The sequence below is a fragment of the Gymnogyps californianus genome, chromosome 2 (genome assembly GCF_018139145.2).
Source record: "Gymnogyps californianus isolate 813 chromosome 2, ASM1813914v2, whole genome shotgun sequence".
Classification (NCBI taxonomy): Eukaryota; Metazoa; Chordata; class Aves; order Accipitriformes; family Cathartidae; genus Gymnogyps; species Gymnogyps californianus.
Window position 1 is genome coordinate 105169847 of NC_059472.1, and position 21214 is coordinate 105191060.

At 39.3% G+C, this 21214-nt stretch overlaps 1 protein-coding gene across 5 annotated transcripts in view; it reads left to right on the forward strand.

Annotated features, from left to right (window-relative positions):
- Positions 1–21214, forward strand: part of TNS3 (tensin 3) — a 237686-nt gene that overhangs the window by 93706 nt on the left and 122766 nt on the right. For all 5 annotated transcript variants that reach the window (XM_050892614.1, XM_050892617.1, XM_050892615.1 and 2 more), the window contains 2 exons: positions 3234–3272; positions 14590–14631. In XM_050892614.1, the coding sequence (XP_050748571.1) occupies positions 3234–3272; positions 14590–14631 (81 nt within the window). The remainder of the gene's footprint in view (positions 1–3233; positions 3273–14589; positions 14632–21214) is intronic.

Here is a 21214-nt window from a genome sequence, read left to right on the forward strand (position 1 = left end):
CAGGTGATTGCGAATGTCTTTTTTAAGATTAGCTGTACCTTCAGTTGGGGGATCTGAAAAGTCTTTCTGAAGTTTATGGTTTTGTGCAGTTGGCACACAGTGTGTGTAGCTTTTTAAACCAATGAATGAGACATTTATTCTCCATTTTCTATCTCTGCATTGATACTGGATTGAAGTCCTGCAATCTTGCTTTCCAGCTCTATACTTTTTCTCTAAATGCTGATTTTTTTTTTTTAGCACATCTCAGACCTTTGCAAACCAGGAAAAAGAGTTGGAGCCACTCACATACCCTCAACTTAGGTTGTCTAGACCTCGTGATAGCCTCTCTGTTATCTGTGAACACGTCAGCTCTTTTGCTTTTAACCTGTGTCTAGATTAACAGTGGAAGTATTTGCTGCAACTGCTCATGAGAACTGAAATTGGGATCCATAGAGATCTTCACTATTTTATTTCATCTGGGAAAAAATATGCTATTTGTGTATATGGAGTCAGAGGAAAAAAAAGTCAGTGTGTCTTCCATTGAGTTTTGTAGCTCGAAAACAGTAGCAGTGCATCTAGGTCTTTGGCTGTGTGATGCTTTTTGAGTGCTCTGCAGTTTAGTGACAATTCAACATAGTGATAAGTGGCAGTGTGCAAGGGCGAAGGGATTGCTGTATATGCCAGAAAGGGTATTATGTGACTCTTTGGTAGTCTTAGAACAGTACCATCTAACAGGGGTGTTGATCTTTGTAAAAAGAAAGTGCAAAAGACACACAACCAGGAGAAGATGGAGTCTATCTGTAAAGTCAGGTTGCCATATATAGCTGTTGTAGGCATAGTGAAGCTCAGAGAAGAAAAAATCAAGTGTTACCTGTCAGATTAGCTCTCATCTTCTTAGAGCCCTGAGTCTGTGTGAGGTGCCCAAATAAGATGCCACATATCTGCCAAAAAAGATCCATAATTCTCTGCTGAAGTTCCTTTCCAGTGGTTGTCCCCAGTGCTCTTGTGTCAGAATAAAAAAAATTTTTCTTTTTCTGAGGCAGTGAGTCAGCTGTAATTATTGAGGAGGTTACAGCAGAGTTGTGTTTTGGTTAGCCAAGGGGAAAGGAGATGCTTGATTCCTCGAGGGTTTTTAACAGCGGAGGGAAGGGAGAGAGCAGAGATGATATTTATGTGCTCCAGTGATGACAATTTTATTCCGCAGTGGTTCCAGTTATTAATTATGTGAGCATGTAATATTAGTTCATCTCTGCTTTTCCGCTGTGCTACGCAGCCAGCCTGCAAACTCCTTTGGGGTTTCCATTAATTCTCTTTTCTTCTGAGTATAGGCAGTGAGAGAAAAGTAATTGTTGAAATTTCAGATCTATTTCAACCTTAGGTGTTGCTAATGAGAACACTAGCAAAACCTGATTTGTAGTGCTTATAATAAGTATTAGGTAATCGCATGGTCAGGACAACTGGGGACAGTCTTTCCTCCGTAGATGTAGTGTTTGGTGCTCGTGGTGGTGGTGCAGGGTGCACATAGCTTCAGTTCTTCCTGCTACAGATTGCTCAGCCTGGTGGTTTGCCACTTTGGCTTGAAAGGCGAATTGGTGGTTGTAATTGAAGGTGGCGTATGAAGTTTTACGTGCTGTGTCAGGCAAGAGGTTACAGAGGCAGATGCTGTCTTTACTTTCAGCTTATCGTGACAGCTTAGTTAACATCTTCCATGTGTTTAGTATGAGTGTTCAGTGGGATAGACTAGTGAATCATGAGTGGCAGTCATGAAATGAGCTGCAGAAATGCAGCTTATGAAGACCTTGGGCTTGCAAGCCCACTGAGGAGTCAGAGGGTGCAGCAGACAAACCTCAAGGGTTCATATCTGTCCTGTTTTCTTTAGGGATAGTGTGGAGATCATGAGGAGGCTGGGAGTTGAAAATCAATGTGCTACTTCTTTTTTTTTCTTTTCTAAGTACTTTATAAGTGATTTAAAAAACGTTGAGAATGAGAGATACATCTTTTTCATAAGCAGTTATGGAGGCAAATGCCATGCCTTCCATGCTAGCGGTTAAAAGCTGTTTCTGAGAGTTAAGACCGGAGTGGGTTGTCCTGATGTAGTCAGGTCTGTCTCTTTTTGTCTGTGCTGCCTACAGGACTGATGTTTCCCTTTGTTCTTGCAGCTTGCTCTGTTGCATGGACTGCATCTTCTTTTTATTATTCTAGGGATTATAAATCATACATCAGGCCCCTTCTGCTCAGTAACCCACTCCGTATACAATGACTTGAGAGCTGGTAGGACAGCTCACCAACAGTTCCTGAGAGAAAACTCCACCTTTGTAGTCCAGGTGTTGCCACAGAGTTTCTGGCTCTGCTGGCCAAGAGGTGAGTCTGTCCTGGAGAGCCGTAATTGTGAAGGTGAACATGTTAAATGAAACAGTTTTCACTGGGGTTAACCTCAAGGTGCTTGTTAAAGTGAATGAGCGTGATGACTATTACTGAAGCTCAGCTGGGTGGCATAAATTGATGAACCACAGTCTTTTGACTGTATGTGTGAGGTCTGAGGGTGCCTGCTGTATGGGACTGTAGAAAGAAGCTAACACTTGCTTTTTCCTAAATCGTCATGTAATCCAAGTTAGTCATGCTTTTCCTGGCTTTCTTTGTGTTTTGGTTTTTGAATATTCAAACAAGGTTGTTTGGGGTTTTTTTGGTGTGATGTATACAGAACATGTTCTCCATAGGAAGTATTTTAACATGGAGCCAAGCCTCTGAAATTATGTGAGTCCACAGAATATCTGTTCTGCTTGGTCTGCTCAGCCTACACCCCATAAAAAAATCCAGAACAAGGATACAGTATTGGGAACTGCTGAAGTTCTAGATTACTTGAAAAGCAGAATACTTATTTATTAACTAAAACTGAGATGATATTAGAAGAATGCTGCAAAGGATGGGGGGGGGGAGGGGGGAGAACGCCCTCTGTGTTTCCCTGCATATATGACCTGGGGAAAGGCATTACTCTTCAACCTGTTTCACTGATTACAGCATGTGAGCAGGGCACTGAGTTAGCATTGAGCTAATGCTAACTCTTCAGGGAGCTGAGAGAAAGTAATGCAGCCGAGAGCAGCTGTGGATACTCAGATTCTGCACCTGGTCTGATTGGTGCCCCTTTGACTCTGCCTGGATTTCACAGTATTTGAGGGAGCTCAATCAACAGGATTGGGTCATCTCCAAAGGAAGTATTTTTTTTCCTTATTTTATTTTTTTTTTTTTTATTCCAGGTGGTGACACCCTGCTTTTTTCCAAGCAACTATGAACTGGTAAGTATTTTTGGCACTGCTGATATCCATCAGGTTTTATTAGGTTATAGGTTAGGTTATTGCTGTAGCCTCCTATAATCTCTTGTTATTTCAGTACTGTGCCATCACCTTTCCCCTGTGAGGGCTTGGCAAATCAAGGGTCTATTCCTGAAGCTTGTTACCGTGTCCTGTCCCATGCAGGAATCTGGTTGTTTTATTGAGCATTTTGCAAGGCTAAGGATTAACTGGGTGAAATGTTTTCTGCTGTTTAGGATTCTTTTTAAACTGGACTGGATGACCTGCCTGTGATGCTGCAACCATGTGCAATTGTCCGTATTACATTATCTGCTTTTGTTTGTGTGTTTTAAATAAAAAAAGAAAGACATACCAATGTCTCATGTCAGTTTGAAAGTACAAATAGCGGAGAATTTGGCTGGGGCCTGTTATTTTTTGTATGATGGTGGAAGAGAGGAAGTTAACCCGCGCTTGCTCACGATAGGAAAATGATAAGCCTTTTCTGGCTTATGTGACTGAATTTGGTTATTGCAGCTCCAAGGATAACATGAATGATGCCTGGAGGATGAGGTGTAACAGTTATTTATTGAACCAGCACTGCCACCTGCTAATGTCATTAGTAGGACTAATCAGCCAACAGCTGATGCCCAAGTGTCAGCCAAGAACTCTGTGTATTGTAGGTATGTGATGCAGCCACTGGCAATTAGTAATCCTACATCTCACTTCTGCCTTGCTATGTGAATTGGCCAAGTCACTTTGTGTATTTTTGTGTCTCGATTTCCCTGCTGGAAGATACAGGTAGTGATACTTACCTAATATGAACCACAGAAGTAAAAAGATTCTATAGAAATGTTGGTTCATGCTTTTCTTAATTATAATCCTTTAAAAGAAAGGCTGGAAACCTAAATCAGTGATTCACGGTATTATGAGGAATGTGAATATCAACTCATGCGAGGTCTCTCCTAATTTTGACCCAGTAATTTTATGAATTAACCCACGTCAAAGTCTGAGGATCCTGTATGACATTACTGCTAAAATTATAAATAGAAAAGAAACCCTTTCTTATGTCTGCAGCTCACAGTATTAACTGTGTACTGGCAACCATGGTTGCTATTTCTTTTGTGTTGTGCACACAACCTGAGTGTTGATTGTGACATGGAAAATTTGTCATTGTGATTCAGCAACAATCTTAAATGTACAGCAACCTGTGGAATATGTTACCAGTCATTACCATCAATAATTCCAGTTGAACTTGGTTTATAGTGAACATGGGGCAATGCTGGTGATCCAGGCCCAAGTGACTCTGCGACCTGCTGACAGTTGAACAGTATGGATGGCAAAAGTGGCCTAGCCTGTTTTAGTTTACTAGCAGGGATGTGGCCCAAGGTATATTCAGTCCCTGAATAAAACATTTACTAGTTTTAGGCAGAAGAAAGGGTGGAATTCTATTTAAATTTCTTGCAGGGAAAATTGTAGGTGAAATATTTTCACTGCATAGCATGCAATAAGTTCTTATTACTGACAGTGAGACTGAGCAATGTGTTTTGCTTTTGATGTGAATGTGGTGACATTTTTAGATTAGGAGTCTGCCTTGTGCACAAATAAATTTTATCTGTTTAGTGAAGAGTTCTGTTGTTCTGAAGGATGATAATCTGTGACCATATTAGCTGTAAGCAATTTCTTCTACAACTATTTTGAGTGTAAAATATTGAGAAGATCAAGAATAAGTAGTTGAGATCTTTAGATAATAGGGAGGGCAGTACTCTATTCAAATTAACCAAAACTTCGTTGCATCGCAATTTGCTGCTGAACCATGGATTTATCCCCCTTCATTCCAGCCAAGGAATTCCAACCTTTTAGTTCTCACATAAATAAATGATGCATACGCCTGCTCTAAATTAGTGCTACATATATTTAGCCAATGTAGCGGTTGCCTGTATTGCTCTCCTTAATGTGGCTTATAGCAAGAACTGTAGTTAAACTCTCAGTGGCATGTTTGTTGGAAGACTGTTGAAGCCTGATGAAACTCACAGATGCTCTTTTTCTTCAGAATGTGGGTTTTGATTATTTTCAGCTTGGATGTCTGTTTCCAAAGAGGCCCTTTCTTCCCATTTCTCATGAGCCATGTATCTTGAAGCTTTGTAATGACATCAGGACCCTCATATATCAACCCAGTGCAGCTGTTAGGAGTTTCAGGTGCTAAAATATAAACCAGCTGCTGTTAAGTGTTCTAATGCTACTTACTTTATGTTTTCATGCACATTCCTCTGACCGGAGAAAGGGGGACGATGTTAGTCTAGCTCTGTCAAATGTTTAGCAAAGATGACCTACTCTGGTGCACTTCATTTTATTTCATGAAGAGGCAATGTGTTATTTGTGGCAATGGACTTCATTGCAGAGATGTATAGCATGACCCAAAGATTTTAAAAAAGAAAAAGAAGGGGGGGGGAAGTGCCATGGTCACTGTTTTTTATCTAAGAGCTCACTTAGCCTATATAACAGTTCTCCTAAAATTTGATAAAAATCAAAGGTGGCAAGTCTGTTTAAACAGCCTTTTCTGGAATTGTTGGATCTTATTTTGAAAGATTAACAATTACTCAGTTGATCTTATTTTTTAAAATCAACATTTTTAATTAAAAATATTTGCTAACAAGTACATTTTTCTTAAACAAGTCTTTTTCTCTAGTGCTGCAAAAAGAAGAGAAGGTTTAGGCCCTAATCTTAAAGCTCCAAATACTTTTCATTTCATCTATTACTTTAAGAAGATAAAAGGAAAGCCAATGGGAAGATCTGATTTTTGAGGTAATTTTTAGATTCTAGGAAGTATTCTAGGACAGTTTAAGATGCTTCAAGAGGGCAGTAGGTTTGTCTCCTTCACTGAAATTTTTGTCCATTCTTCATGATAGTGTATCTTTGAAAAGAATAAAGGGAATGAAATCTTAATTCCTCAGAGGCCCCTCACATATCCCACCAAATGTCTTGCAGTAATGAAATGTGGTGTGAAGGCCCAAACCTCTTAGCATACATGGATTCTTATCTTAAAATTACTCCATTGGTTGAATGGTCCTTATCACTGCATGACTTGTCAGTTTTAAGGCACGGTTAAGTAGTGATCTTTACCAGAGAAATTTCTGATTTAACCTTATAACCTTTCTTCTTTTTTTTCTTCCCTCTTCTTTTTTTTCCCCTCTTCTTTTTTTTTTTTTTTTTCTTTTTCCAACTGGTTACCAAGGAATTGTGCATACCTGTAGTGCTGCCATTTAAACATCACATTTCATAACCAGCTGTTATAATGTGGAAAGATTAAGTGGACACTTACCGAGCTACTTATGTTTTATTGTAACATCACTTCAAACTGAAGTTTGTTTAGCTATTTTGCTAAGTCTCTGGTGGAAGTTTAATCATTTTGATAGAAATTGGGGAGGGGGGAGGGGTGGCAGTGGTTCTGCTTTTTTTGTTTTGCTTAACTCTGTTTTCCTTAAGTATGCAAGCCTCTTTTCTGCTTGTGAAGACAAAAAGCAAAGACTTTCACATTCAGGCCCCTCCTAACAAACCAAAAACCTGATTTTGAACAGTGAGTCAGACTGTGCTCTGCCCTGTCTCAAAAGAGGAGGGGAACAGAATAAAACTAATTGTGGGAGAAAAGGGATTTTTTTTGTGTAGGTGGGTTTTTTGGGTTTTTTGGGGGTGTGTGTGTGTGTGTCTTCCGTTTCCTTGAAAAAATTGCTGAAGCAGCGAGTGGTAGAGTCACAAAGGCCTCATCCTAATTGCATATCTAATTTTTACTTGAAATCTATGGTAGTTAACACATACCTTCATGTATCCAAACAAGTGCCAGCATTTTCTCAAAGGAAACTAAAAGTGAATTTTTGTGAAAACGTATTATGATACAAAGAAAAAACCAAAAACGCAAATATATATGGGGAAAGAGAGGAAGAGAACAGAAAACCTTAAGAAAACTCAGTACTCCAACAGTGTTTGAAAGGAAATTAGTCCTTTTTAGCAAAAACTCCTCCTGTTCCTTTTTTCCATGGTGCCTGGTGAATGCAGTCCTTCCCAGATGCTTTGGCTGAGAACGATCAGTAGATACAACCACCAGTATTTTTATCCTTACTGCATTCATTTACTTTTTAAACGCATCTTCCCAGAAAAAAAATGTGGGGCGGTCTGTTGTCCCTATGGAACATAGTCCATCTGTTTTTAATGTGAGCCTGCAAGAGATTTTTTTTGAGAAATCTGAGGCTGAATTACTGTTTGTGCTGTTGGGAAGGCCTGAGCATGTAGATGAAGGATTGCATTCTCCAATTTCATTTTAAGTAGGGCCTCAGTACTAGAAGGCATAAGATTGTTAACTTGGGTTAATCAGATATGACCTCCAAATACCCTGGAGTATGGCGACGGTGACTAAGCTGAATTAGGAACTGACATATGCAACGATTTCACTCTGCCAGCTATGATTTTGGTTTCCGGCTTAAATCAGTAAAAGCTTTGCTAGAAAATTGCATCAAGTGAGTTTGATTTGTAATAAATTTCTGTGACTTATGGCTAATTTGTTTCTGGGTTTTCCTTTTCCTTGTCTTTCTTCTTTCAAGCAATAGCATGGAAATGTTATGGAAAACTAGGAGAATACCCAACTCTCTTATTTACAGGGACTTACTTTTTTCCCTATTTGCTACATCCGAACTTTAGCTCACAGGACCTGTGAAATGCATACGAAGCATGTGTTACATGCACATAGCAAGCATGATTTGGTGGAGGTAAAGGGCACACAAAGTCTACCAGACCTCCCCCTTGCTATGATCTTTCATGCCTTCTTTCCTCAGCCTCGCCAGAGCAGTTCTGCCAAGGAGTGCTGCAGGCTGTAGCTGCCTGTCTTCTGAATGTGCCTGCACATCATGGGACGGGAAACGCAACAGGGCTGTGCTGTTCTCTAGTTTGTTTGCAAAGGGTGGGAATATCCAGTGGAGGTTTATATTTGCCTGTTCAGTTCCTGCTTTGTCACTGTCCAGAACCATAGTGCCCATGTCTCCATGTGAAGAAATCCGTGGGCTTTGGAGAAACCTTTATGGAGATGATGTTTCTCCACTTCTGGTTCGTGCAGCTTTCCTGAACTGATGAGGAAGCAAAGGTGCCTTGAAACTTTTTTCTTTTTTTTTTAAAGCTAGCTCTTTCTTGCTATTCAGTTCTGCTTTATTAAATTTTGAGCTGTGCTTTTTTTCTTCCTTTCCTTTTTTCCAGCTTCATCAACGAATAATATTTCTACTTTTCTTGATTTCTTGATTTGTTAGTGCCACATTCCTCCAGTGCCATAGATAGCAGAAGCACAGACCGATGAGACACCTTCTTGACAAAACCTGTGAGCTGCTGCCTGAACTGAAACACTTGACACGATTATTTTCCAAACTTTTTTGGATTTGCGGGTCCCCAGAAGGGGGTTGATGTGGGCCTCTATATAATGCATTTCTGTGGGGTTTGTTTTTTGGTTTTATGTTCCAAGTGCTTACCAGAATAAGGCCATGGACCCCACAGGTCTGCAGAGTAGAGGTTCAAAAATGCTATTTTAAAGTGCAGTCAGTGCCTTCTTCATAAATGTCTCTGACTTAGCCATAAAAGGGAACAGAGAATCAAAGTGTGTGAATATGGACACCCCACTCCCCCAAATTAATGAAATGTAGTGATCCTGAATTGAGCTGTGCAACGTATACTAAATTCAAAAGCGAGTCATTGTATTTGCCAGGAGGGAGGGCTCATGTTGTTTCTAGGAATGTTAGAGAATTACAAGATGTAATAAAAGTTTAAATATGAAGTTTTGTTATAATGCACTGTGTTCAGTCCCTGGTGTTTGTCCAAAATGAAATGAAAATCAGGCTTTCTTTGAAAAAAAAAACCCCAATCTGCAGAAGTAGGAGATCAACGAGAGGGAAAGGTTTGGTAGTTTCCAGAGCCAGGTTTGCCTGCCTGTTTTTTTTGTTTTCTGCAAGTTGACTCCTAACCTTTCCACTGAGTTGTGGTACTGTTGCGGGGCAGAAGCTTCTGCTTCTTTTTTTTCCTTGAGCTTCTGCTGATTTTTTTTCTGCTTTTCTGCATAATTTTGTATTCTTTCACAGCTTATCCTGAGAGTGACAGATCTTATGTCCCTTGCGAACATGCTTTTAGTTAGTCTTTGAAAATGCTTTCTCGACAGTGGAATGTGTAAAAGGAAAGAACAGTACCAATCCCATCTCTATAAAGTGTCTGCCAGCCAAATATTAAAAAAATTACTGTAGCACTAAGTATTACAGTGTCATGGAGGACTGCCACCTGTGTTTCAAAAGGAAAAGACAAATCCTTTAGTGTGAATTTAAAAATCAGCTTTTCTTATAGTCAGTATTCATTGTAATAAGCACAGGTATCCATGTGGACCCCTCTCTTCGGACAGAACTGTGAAGCAAATGTGATTGCTTAGGTTAAATTCTGATGTTTCATCTGACTATTGTATAATGGTGGGTCATGTTTGCTCATTGCTTAACTAATCTTCAGTCCCTAGCATTCCATTCAATTTTAGTTCTGTTGTGTCAGAAATCATGCTGGTTTAATTTGCTTTAGGTTAATGTTTTTCATGTTGGCTCAGAAATTTAGTACTTAGATGTAAGTAACAAAGTGTGTGTGGCAGAAGTGTTATCTATGAACTTGCTTTTGATTCTTCTCACTTAATGTCATTAAATGCTGGAGTGAGAGGTTGAAGCTCAAGTCTGTTTCTTGGAGAAATGTCACGGCACTACCTGGTAGATTTGGAGGAGGAAGGGAGGGAAGCTGGAGTTCATTGGGTTTTGGGTGTCTTTAAAGTGGAATCCAAATGAGAAACTTTCAGGGCAAGATAGCCCTACTGATCAGCAGAACATTAACAGAAGTGAAGAAACTCTGTGTCTTGAATGAACGAAGTGGGTAGAGCATCTCTTGTGGCATTCATTTAAGGGCTGATGTGGGTTCCTTGTTTGTAATTACTAAAAGGAATATAACTTTTTTTTTCTTTTTTTTGAAGTAGCAGTGTAATTTTATCTTTTGCTTTAATGGCTTTATTTTTCCTTCAGAGAGGCTTTTCTAGGGAGCTGTTGGCAGGAATCTTGGATGGTTTTGTTCTGTGATGGCAGGAGGGGGAGGTGGGACAATTTTTTTGGAACGATTTTTCCATGTTCCGTAGCAAAGTGGTTTTTCTTTCTGACTGTGTGAATCTAATTTCCTTTGAACTGGCTTTATGAGAGGATGCGGACAAGAATGTTTTGCTGTGTTTGATATTCTTGAAATGCTGTGGTTGGTGAGGTGCACAAGTAATGCACGTTAGCTATAATATACTGTCATCACAGTGTTCAGTACATTGTATTGGGTCAAAGTATAATGGACTAATGAGATGAGAGGCATCTAATCTCCTATTGTTTCTGATTTCTAGTTTTACACTGGGAAAGTCATTCTCTTAATATAGGTCACAGTTTCCCCATGGAGAAGAGTAGCATTTCTCTTCCTTTTACAGGTAGTATTAGGAAAAAACACCCCAAAAATGAGATGTGATGAGATATTGTAATGTGCAGTGATGTTTTCCATGTGAGGTAAGCAGGCTTTTTTGCCTACGGCAGTGTGTCTTTCAGCTGGGAGACAGGAGTGGGAGAGAACTCGGGAACTGGAAGCAGCGGGCATGAAGCGAATAAGATTAATGTTCCATATATTTTTTTATGTTCCATAAAAGTTTTTATGGAGTTTGTAAGATCAGTAAATTTGGCTGTTCTGGTTAGAATTTTTTGGTTTCCTTTACTTTTTTCACCTGGATGGCCCATAGACTTATGTCAGCCTGGCTTCTTTGCCATCTCTTTTCCTTTTTCTCTGTTAGGACTTAAAGACAGGAAGATCTATAATTGGCACAGTTATGTCTTAGAGTGGTTACCTCATGCCAATGTAGAAAGTAATGATGAAGTTTCAAGAAGAAATGTCAAGCTTTCACTAAAACGTTTAGAAAGTTGAGATGTAGCTCTTCCATCTTAATGTGGCTGATAGTCTTGGTTAAGATCTTTACCTTCGATATTAGAATATACTTTTAAAGCCCCCTTCATTTGTGTCCAGTCAGAGACTTGAAGCTGCATCTTCCGCATCTCAAATGAGTGTACCACAGTAGTTAGCCACTGAAGAGTTTTATTTGTAATTTTAGTCCTCGAGTTGATGAATAGGCAGCAGGAGTAGCAGGATTTGGCTTTAACCATTTTAAAGCCGTGAAGGGAGCATATGGAGACTTGAGTGTATATCCTTAGGTGGACCAGTTTTGAAAGAAAGGGGTTAGATGCTGGGCATCTGCTTACTGTTTGTATGTGTATATATATGTGTGTGTGTATACACACACACACACACACATACACATGTGTATATACAAACACATATATTCACCTGAGATGTTTTTCTCACCACAACTCATTTCAGCACTCTTCCCCTTAAGTCAGAAGAAAAAGGGAACAGTGTGATCCTTCTAGTTGAGATAGTTATGTCAAGCCCTTTGCTTCTAGCACTCTGTGTTCCCTCTCTGTAGTAAGGTGGAGAGAGCTGTCACTTCTAGCAGATTGAGAGAATATGAGGCATTTCATTAGGGGCTCGACAAGCTGGAGAGCAAATTCAAAATGTTAAAAAAGAAAGGGGAGAAGAGGATATTCTTGCTGTTTATTCCATGTTCCATCTACTAGTTATCCCGGAAAACTTTCAGACTACACCAGTCCAGTGCTAAACTGCGCAATACAAGGAAAAAATCCCTTTGAATTGGCAAACATTAGGTGTAAACCTCATTTATGTCTCTATTTTATATGCAATAACACAAATAGGCTGCTTAGTTGTTCTGGAAGAGTAGGTGCTGAGTTCAGCTTGTGTATGAACTTTCTGGTGAAGAGCAAAACAGGCAGTGCATTTTCCCAAGCACTCTGCTTATGGAGCCCGTGAAGTCTCTTTGTGCAGGGACCCCCAAGTGAATCAAAAAACTGTATTTTGCCTTTTCCTATATGGGTCTGTTTCTTTCTGCTAAGTAGCAGTGAGTGTCCTAAGACTGTGAAATAGTAGTAACTAAGGTTATAGTGATACAGGTGTTTGTCCTATATATCACCTTTAATCTGCTGAGAAGAACTTTGAAGTTTCAATTTAGGGTTTCTGGATTGAATTAATAGCACTGGTCAGTCTGTATGTTAGTTCTTCTGACTGACAGGTTTGTACGTTTAGCACTGTGGAGATTTGATAGCTGACAAGCTAAGTCAAGTTTTTAAACAAAAAATAAAACAACCTCAAAGCCTATTCTCAAGGGTTAACTGTGAGCGAATCATGAAGATGTATGTCCTGGTAAATTGTGTGTGGACTCATTGAATTAAGCAAAATGTTGCTACTATAGTCTACGCTCCGAAAATCTATAACTGTGTTTCCAGTTGAGTTTTGCAACTAGAGTGTATCTGAACTTCAGTGACCTATCAAAAAAAGAGTTGACAGTTATAAAACTGCATCTCTAGTTCAAACCATCTTTCCCACAGCAGGCTTTGGAGTCAAATTTTCAGTTGTACCACTGCTGATGTCTGCGTGGTGGAGTTGTGTGGCCATGCAAGTGTGCTGGGGTACCCACAGTCTGTCTTGGGCAGAGGCTGGTATTCTTAGTTTGGGCAAACATCGTGTTCCTGTGTGTGTATGTGCTGTTTTAGCCTTTTTTTTTTTTTTTTTTTTTTTTTTTTTTTTTAAAACCACTTTCCAAGCTGTAAGTTACTGCACAGTCTTGAAGTTGCAGGACAATGCAGCTCTGGTCAGCAAAGTGATTCAAGAGGAAGAACTGGGTTTTCATTTTATTGTCTGTGCCACTTTAAGATGGCCTGGTTGTTTACCCAGAATCAGAAAGCAGTTTCCTGAGACTTTTTCCCTCCTTTAGGTGTGCTCTCCAAGTAAGTAAGGTTCAGTACCAGTTACTCTCTTACGTGTCCCTTAGTCCATATGTGATAGTGTGCCAGTGAAAATTATGAAGAGGAAAAACGTATTTCATCATGCATTTTTACATGTTCCTTTCCTGCCCCTTTTAGTTTATGCTTTAAATGTACAAGATAAATATAAAGTTTGATTTGCATAAGGTTTGCACTTACTCTAAAGTCTTGTGAAGTGTTGCACAGTGCTGTTTTAATGGCTGTTATGTTTTGTTCCAGAGGTGTCTGTATTTCAGTGGTGGATATATTTCAGTGATTCCTGTTCTGTATAAAATTTGGATGCAAGATTTTCCAGATTGGGAAATGATTTTGCATTCCGCAGGGTAAAGATGCAGATGGGGTGTTAGCTGTAATGATAATGCTGTTGCTATGGCAGCAATGTAGCTTGCGACAACGTAGCTTTAATGTCTTCTGAGCAAAACCTTATTGATTCTTGTACAGAGTTTGAAATTGTCTTTTGAAGCAGTATTTTTATGCAGTTGAACATTAGGTGTTCCTCTGTGCACAATGGACTCTTTGCAGACTTGCGGAGTGGGGAACACTGAAGTTTGATGCAGTCTTACCTAACCTACAGCACTGACTTAGTTCTAGTGTTCTTAGTTTTTTCATTTTCAGGTTTTTTCAAGGTGAAATACTTCTGTTATTGTCCCATTATAATGCCAAATCCTTAATCTAGGATATCTTCTCTTGTGAAATGCCAAATCTTGACTTTGTTGAAGTCTTAAGCAAACATTTTGAGGTTTTTTTTTACCCAGTTTTACCACTGTACTTCCCTATTACATTACCTTGATTTCATGCTGATTGTAGTCATCGATTAAAAAAAGCATGTACTGATGGAAGGTTCTGCTTCTGGTGATTCATGTTAGATTTTCATAGTAATGGATTGGCTCATTTCTTTTAAAAGGTTTATTTTAAACCTCCACAGATACGACTTAGCATGTTTTAAAGCCTTGAACAGAGATTTTACACAGTGCTTAAAGAAAATCCTAGGCAGTTCACTTGAGCAATAACCACGCAAGTGTCTGTTTTCATGAAAAAGCATAAAATGAGAGATTGTGAAAAAATACAAAAGGGAATACACGGTTAACAGCATACATCTCCATGTATATTGTAACTTGGAGTAAACACCCTCAGTAGCTGAGTGCTGGCTTACAAGACCTGAATATGCAGGATGATAATATAAAATCAATTTGTTTTCTGTATCTGTTTGAAAGATAGTTTGGTTTTTAATACTGTAGAACGTATGTGTACTTCTGAATGATTTATTTTTTGTTGTGTGTATATGTTAGGAGGGTATTTCTTAGAATATAGTTAAACTATCTGGAAAATTAAAGTCAGTTTTGTTAACTTTTCTCCTTTTGCAGACTAATAACCCTGAGGCCGTTAAAAATCATGTAACCAGAAATGTAAGTAATTCCATTTTATTTCTTTTTCCTTTACTTGGCCTGATTTATTTTCCTGTTTGTAGCTGCTTGTTTTTATTACATCTTCACAAAGTGTTTGTTGCTAGCCATTTTCAAAGCATGCACTTTGGTTTCTATGCTGTGTGAAATTAGCCTTTGATTAGGATAATTAGTGTTTTTTTTCCCCCCAAGTTTATCCAGGAACAATGAAATGAACTCTATGTTCCTTATTTCTAAATCAAGCAGGGGAGCAGTGAAGAGAAATATTAAAATCTTCATAGACTGATTGTATTCAAAGGAGTCCAGAAATTCAAGAGATATTTTTTTTTCAGCAGGAAGAATATTAGTTCTTGTAGTCAATATGCAATTGATCTTTTAGCCTTTATTTGTTCAAGTTACTGTGCCATGTTATTTACAAAACAAATTAAATGCCCCTTCCCAACCCTTTATTATTATTGTTGCTGTAGTACAAGGTACAAGTAGTATTAAATACATTTATTGAAGTGCAATAGAACCCAGTCTTCTAAGTGATGCAGAAATTTCTGCAAATGGGAAGTATTGCACATTTCAATACTGATAGCACTTATGAGTATACTTTAGCACAATTCCTGTGAAATAAGTAAGACAAAGAAGAAAGCACTTAAAGTCCTTTGCAGTTGCCTTTTATCAGAGATGCCAAGTTTATTTGATTTCTAAATAAATCATGGGAGATGCCTATAGTTAACTATCTGTTAGTAGGCAACTGTGATGTAGGTATTTGATTCACCGCTGTAAAGATGAAGTTAACATTTAAAAAGGGGCAGAGGGAAGGACTGGCAAGATGCATATGGTCTTCACCGATTCATTGTTCAATTCAAGAGCAGCTCTCTATTGCAATAAATGAGCATCTACTTCACAGTGTTAATCTTGTGCATGTTGCATTTGTTTTGCAATGTTGTCTGTGGTTCAGTGCTGCAGGCTTCTGCTGGTGCCACTCTGTACAGGGTGTGAAGAGTTCTGATCCTTGACTACCCACATAGGCAGGAGAACACAGAGGTTGCATTTGTATTAGCAATATAGTTTGTTTACTTGGGGTGGCAATAAATGTTTTTGTACAACTGAGGTCATCTCTGTGGTTGGATCCATGCTATTATCCACACTGTTCCAGTAAAATTATAATTATTTCTAAGTTGCTAGAATATATTTGATATTGAAACTAGCTAAAATGTCTAGTGACAAGATTGTTTCTCCCTTCACTCTTCCTTAACTAGACAAATTAACTAAAATTAAAAAATCAGAATAGAGCAAACTTCTTACTTATCTGCATGTGAATAATTGGTTTTGACAGCTGCTTCTAGTGTAACAAATGTGAAGCAAAATAATGAGATATATTGTGAGGAAAATAATTGCAGATAATTTTCTATTGTTAGTTGGAAGTTTTTAGCTTCATTGTGTTACATCTGAATACTTCAGAGGGTTTTCTGTTTGTACTGGTTGCTTGTTACACAAGCCAAGGTCATATGTTTTGGGTTTTTTTTTCTGTACATGTAGTAGCTCGTGCACAGCCATTTTGAAGGCAGCCTTAATGGCAAGCAATGCTTTTTCAGCTGTGCCTTTTGTCCTATTATATTTTGCATTGGTTATTATTTGACCATTAGCAAGTTTCCTGAAATTTTTGGTAGTTGCTTTCCATGGACCAGTATACCCCAGGAGCAAAGGGTAACATGGATGAGAGGCAGGGGGTCATTGGGAAATAGAAGAAAGTTCCCAACTGAAACACAGTGGTAGGAACACCTATTCGTGTTTGGAAAAGAGAGGAGGTATAAAGCTGCAAGGCTCGGGGATTCATAAGAAAGTGCTGTCTCCAGGCAGTGGGTCTAGATGCAGCCATTGCCTGGGTGAGGCTTTTGCAGCTCTGGTTCTGTGACCCATGACTGCAGCACACATCCCGTCTGTGTAGTGCTAATGGGAGGTGCATTCCTTGTCTTCCTGCCTTCTCTTCCTTCTAAATTTGTGGCACGCGTGTTCTCCTTTTGGTTTATTAACTAAATTGGAAGAGACTGCTTTAACCTGCCTGACCCTTTTTTGGCTCTGGGATTTCTTCTCCCTTCCTCTCTCTCCTTTGCATCTTGTTCCATGGCATCTGGTCCAGGAAAGAAAAGCTCTCTTGCTTTTTCCTAGCAATGTGATTGCTAATGGAATAGTTCTAGCATCAGCCCTTACTGCTTTATAGGAAAGCTGTGTAAGCATCAACAGAGAGAGTTTGACTTGAATTCTAGGTAGTGTCAGAACCAAAATTTTGTTAGCTTAATTTTAGTGTTTGGGATAGCTCTGAGGCATAGGTAACACTTTCTTACTCAGGAAGTCAGAAGTGCATTTTATTACATTTAGAGGGCTTCCTCATTGCCCCTATGGACTGGAATCTTACTTTATTCTTAATATTAACATATTAAAAACAAATAAATGAGGGTTCTTGTTTCAGCTAAAGGCTGGCAGAAGTGATTCTGTCACTTTGTATCCAAGAATTGCGTGCACCTAATTTTCTGTTAGTTACTAGGATGCTAAATTTGTGATGAAAGTTTGCTTCAGTTTTGATCTCTTGCATCTTAACCAGGTCAGAGAAACTTGGGAGATCTACTTCTGAAGTCTTTCCCTCTGCCACCACATTTTTTCTTTCCTGTGGACATCACTGTATCTTTTTACAGAGTTAGGAAGTAGAGCACATACATACAGGAACTTTGCATTAGGTGCTACTAAGCCATGCTGTGCAGGACTTTTGCAGAGCCTCATAATGTGGTAGGTGTGAATTAATGCAGAAACCTTTACACTCTGCTCTGTCTGTTGTTAATTACATTGCCTGTGGATAGTATTCATTCAGGAAGCTGTTGCAAAGCTCTGGAGTAATTATGAAACTCTGCCACAACTGGAGCTGGAGCACAAGTATTATTTTAGTCAGTTGAGGTAAACTCCTTACCTAACACTTAACATGGTAATACTTAAACACTGACATAGTAAGTTTCCCCATAGGTCTGCAGTGGAACACAGTCATTCGAGTGTTGACATGACTCTAACTCACCCAGGCAGGTGGGCTCCTGTTCTGTGTGTGCAAGAGACAGTGTTACACAGCACTGGTTAGGGCTAGGTGCTAGGCTCATGAAACTCTGGGTGAAGTCCTAGTCTTGAGACTTTGCTTCAGAAATATTATGGTTTTCCAAATGTGAATATGTATATCTGTAAAATTGTATATGAAGTAAAACATCAATTGTGCCTCTTTCTCACTTGAATATGGACTTTACATGCATTCAGTATTCTCTGTTAAAGAGCCCTTAGTAGCAAAAATTTGCTGTGTGCCTTCTCTCTGTTATGAATTTCAATTTTTTAAAAGAAGATAAAAGGACGGATAAAAGACCCAGCTGTACCAGGAGCTTTCAGGCTGTGAGCAGGGCTGCTTTTCTGAATCTAAGTGAGTTGGAAGATGATCTTCCTGCCCCGGTTAGTTCCTTGTTGCCCTGGCAGATTGGTAGATGGAACTCCATATCCAAGTGCCCCACAAACTTGATAAAGATGAGCTGGATTACAAAGCCCTGTAGTTAACTTGTTTAGAGGAGCCTGGCCTGTCTTGGCTGAAGTGTTATAGGGAAGAATCGTGGGAGCAGCTTTGCCAGCAGCGAAGAGTCAGGGTAGTTTTTGGCAGGGAGACAGCAAGGTGGGATTTAACTTCTGCAGACACTGCTACTTGCAAGGGGTGCATCTGTCTCGACTCTTGCTGTTACACTACACAAGGGAACAGATCATTAGTTTTACGGAATACAGCATACAGAACAAAAATAAAATGTACAGCCAGACAAATAGCTGTTTACAGTAGAAATAATGATAAATCTCTTCTGTAGAGAGTCAACTCCAGAAAAGATTTTTTTTTTATTAATTTTTTAATATTTACTGCAGGAATAGATACACAGTAACAGAGACAGTTGTATTCACAAGGCATGAATCTTTGTTTTCCACATTAGGAATCATTCTAAAGCCAGAGGCCAAAAGATTATGCAAATTTTGGTTCTCATCCAAGACATCTAAACATGCGTTTCACTGTAGCTTCTAAAAGCAACTGCTGTGTCAGTAGGATTTATCATGGTGGAGCAGTCCAATGATCAGTGTAGTTCATTGTCCTGTCTTTTCTGCAGTACCCCAGAGTGTATAGAACTGTTACACTATGCCTTAAAATGTGTTAGAGAATTTCTTCTGGTTCCTATCCATGGCCTGGGGAATGAAAATACCATCACAAATTTGGTTAAAATGCATTCAGGTCTCCCGCTGATCAGTCTCTCTATTCATATTCTTATTTGTGACTGTTTGAATGGCGAACAATCGTGTGGAAAAAAGTTTCATAAGCTAATTAAAAGCTATGTAAAATGCATGTAATTTTATGACAGATTAGCTAATCAAGTTTTCTGATGCATATATCAACATTAAAAATAGGCACAAATAAAATACTTATATCCCAAATAGATCCATGTCATTCTTTCAAAATATATCCTGATACCTTTAAGTCACAGATTACTCATTGATTTACATTTCAGATATTGTAGTTTCTACTCATTGATCCTTACACTTGTTAATGCTCCCATTCAAGAAGGAGCCCAGGAGAGAAATAGATGAGCTGCATGAATGCATGTCAGATCCTGGAGCCATGAGTTTTCAGTAGTGCTGTTCCTCGGAGGTGCCTATAGTTGATGTACAGCTGTCTCAGTTCTTTAAAACAACCCAGTCCTTGAAACCAGTAGTTCTTATATTCTGCTGAGATCGCTTTTAAGCACATATTGTATTACTATATTATAGTTCAATGCCAGGAACAAGGCCTTGGGAAAGGCTACTGAATGATTTTTCATTTGGCTTCCTTAGCCTGCCTTTGATTCTAGCCTCAAAATGGGTAAGTCGTTATCCCACCTGGTATTTCTAAGCCCATGTGTGGCCCACATGTCTAGTTTTACTTTGGTATTGGAAAATAGCAGGTTTTTGATTTTTTTATTTTTTTTTTTTTCCCCCCAGAGCTGTCATATAAAAGATAGTAAATCAGTGTACTGACAAAATGCAAATGAATTTATCTGGGGCAAAACTGATCTCTCTTCACACTTTGTCCCTTCTGTGATCTTTCTGGTCTCTGCAGCTCTACTACAGAGGAGTTGAGCCTATGAAGTGTGTAAGCCGACTAGCTGTAACCCAAGTTCCTTTATTCCGTTCTTGGAAAGGTTGAGGATGATCATCTTGCTGAGACACACAATTTTTTTACAGATAGGATTGATTTTTTTTTAATAGGCATTATTTTTTACTTGATTGTCCCCATTTCTTTCCTTGAGAGGCAGCCTTTCATCATAGGCAAGGGGATGCAGGCTTAGCAGAGAGGTTATTTCTTATTCCTTCTGTTTCTGGACTAAGGCAGAATGTGTCTCAATGCCACCTCAGTGCCACACTGTGTGAGATGGCCTGTATTATACCTGTGTCATGTTTTTGCTCTGAAGTTGTGGAGAGACTGGAAGAGAGATTGTAAAGGTATGACATGCTGCCTGGGACAGCACAAGCTTGCTATGTGAGGCAGACCAGGTAATCCATAAGCAGGTTCACCCTCTTTGATGTCAGAGGAAGGCGAATAAACAGGACTGATCTCAAAAGCCTGTTTCGTCCAAGCTGTGCTTTAATTGCTGTCTTGCCCACTTCCTACGCTTCCATTGACAGCAGGCTGTGCTGGGAAACTTACCTTCTAGTGACTGCTGTGACCTGGTGAAAATGATGTAGAATTAAATATGGGTCTGTTTCTTAGCTTCTGTATCATGCCTAGGCTGTACTGGACTCTGGGATGGTCTCATCTGAGGACTGCATTTTTGAGAAAGTTGGGATAGCAAGCTCTGCAGTGTGCCCAGGACTAGATGCAGGAGCCAAAGATGGTAAAAGAAGCGGTAAGGAGGATGTCAAAGGAAAGAGTTGCATGGCTTGAGTTTTCACTGGAAAAGGGCAATGATGCAGTACCTTGGATGCAATGAATTTGCTCGTTGATGTCATTCAGTGGCTGGAGAGAAGACAGTTGTCTTTTGAGAAGCAATTGCTTCCCCCTGCTGGCTTTCAGACAACCACTGCAGCTAAATTTGTCTGACCAAAAGGCTCTTTGCACTTGTTTACATAGGGATAACTTTTATGTGTTATTGTTTGGGATTGATCTGTTTGTTTGGGATATAAAAATTCCTTAAAACTGAAGGAATAGGTAAATGGGAGTTGTTTTCTTTTTTCAAAACTGTGCTTCTCAAATGACTGGTTATACTGTTTGCATTGCCAGGCAGTTGCAGGGGAGCAAGAATCGTGGGGAGAAGCTCAAGCAAGAATAACCTCAGGGTGGTCTGTCCTACTGGCAACAAATCAAGTGCTAGTTCCACTGTGTCTATCCTAGTTACAACTCTCAATTTTTAGCCAGGTGTGGTTAAACACTCCATTTTGAGCCATTGTTTTTCATTCCCCTTCATCTTCTTTACTGCTGTTGGTTGACAGGAAATGAAAATCGTATGTAGCTTTGCAAGATTTTCTGTGTCATTGTCCATTCTGGGAGATGCCAGATGGCATT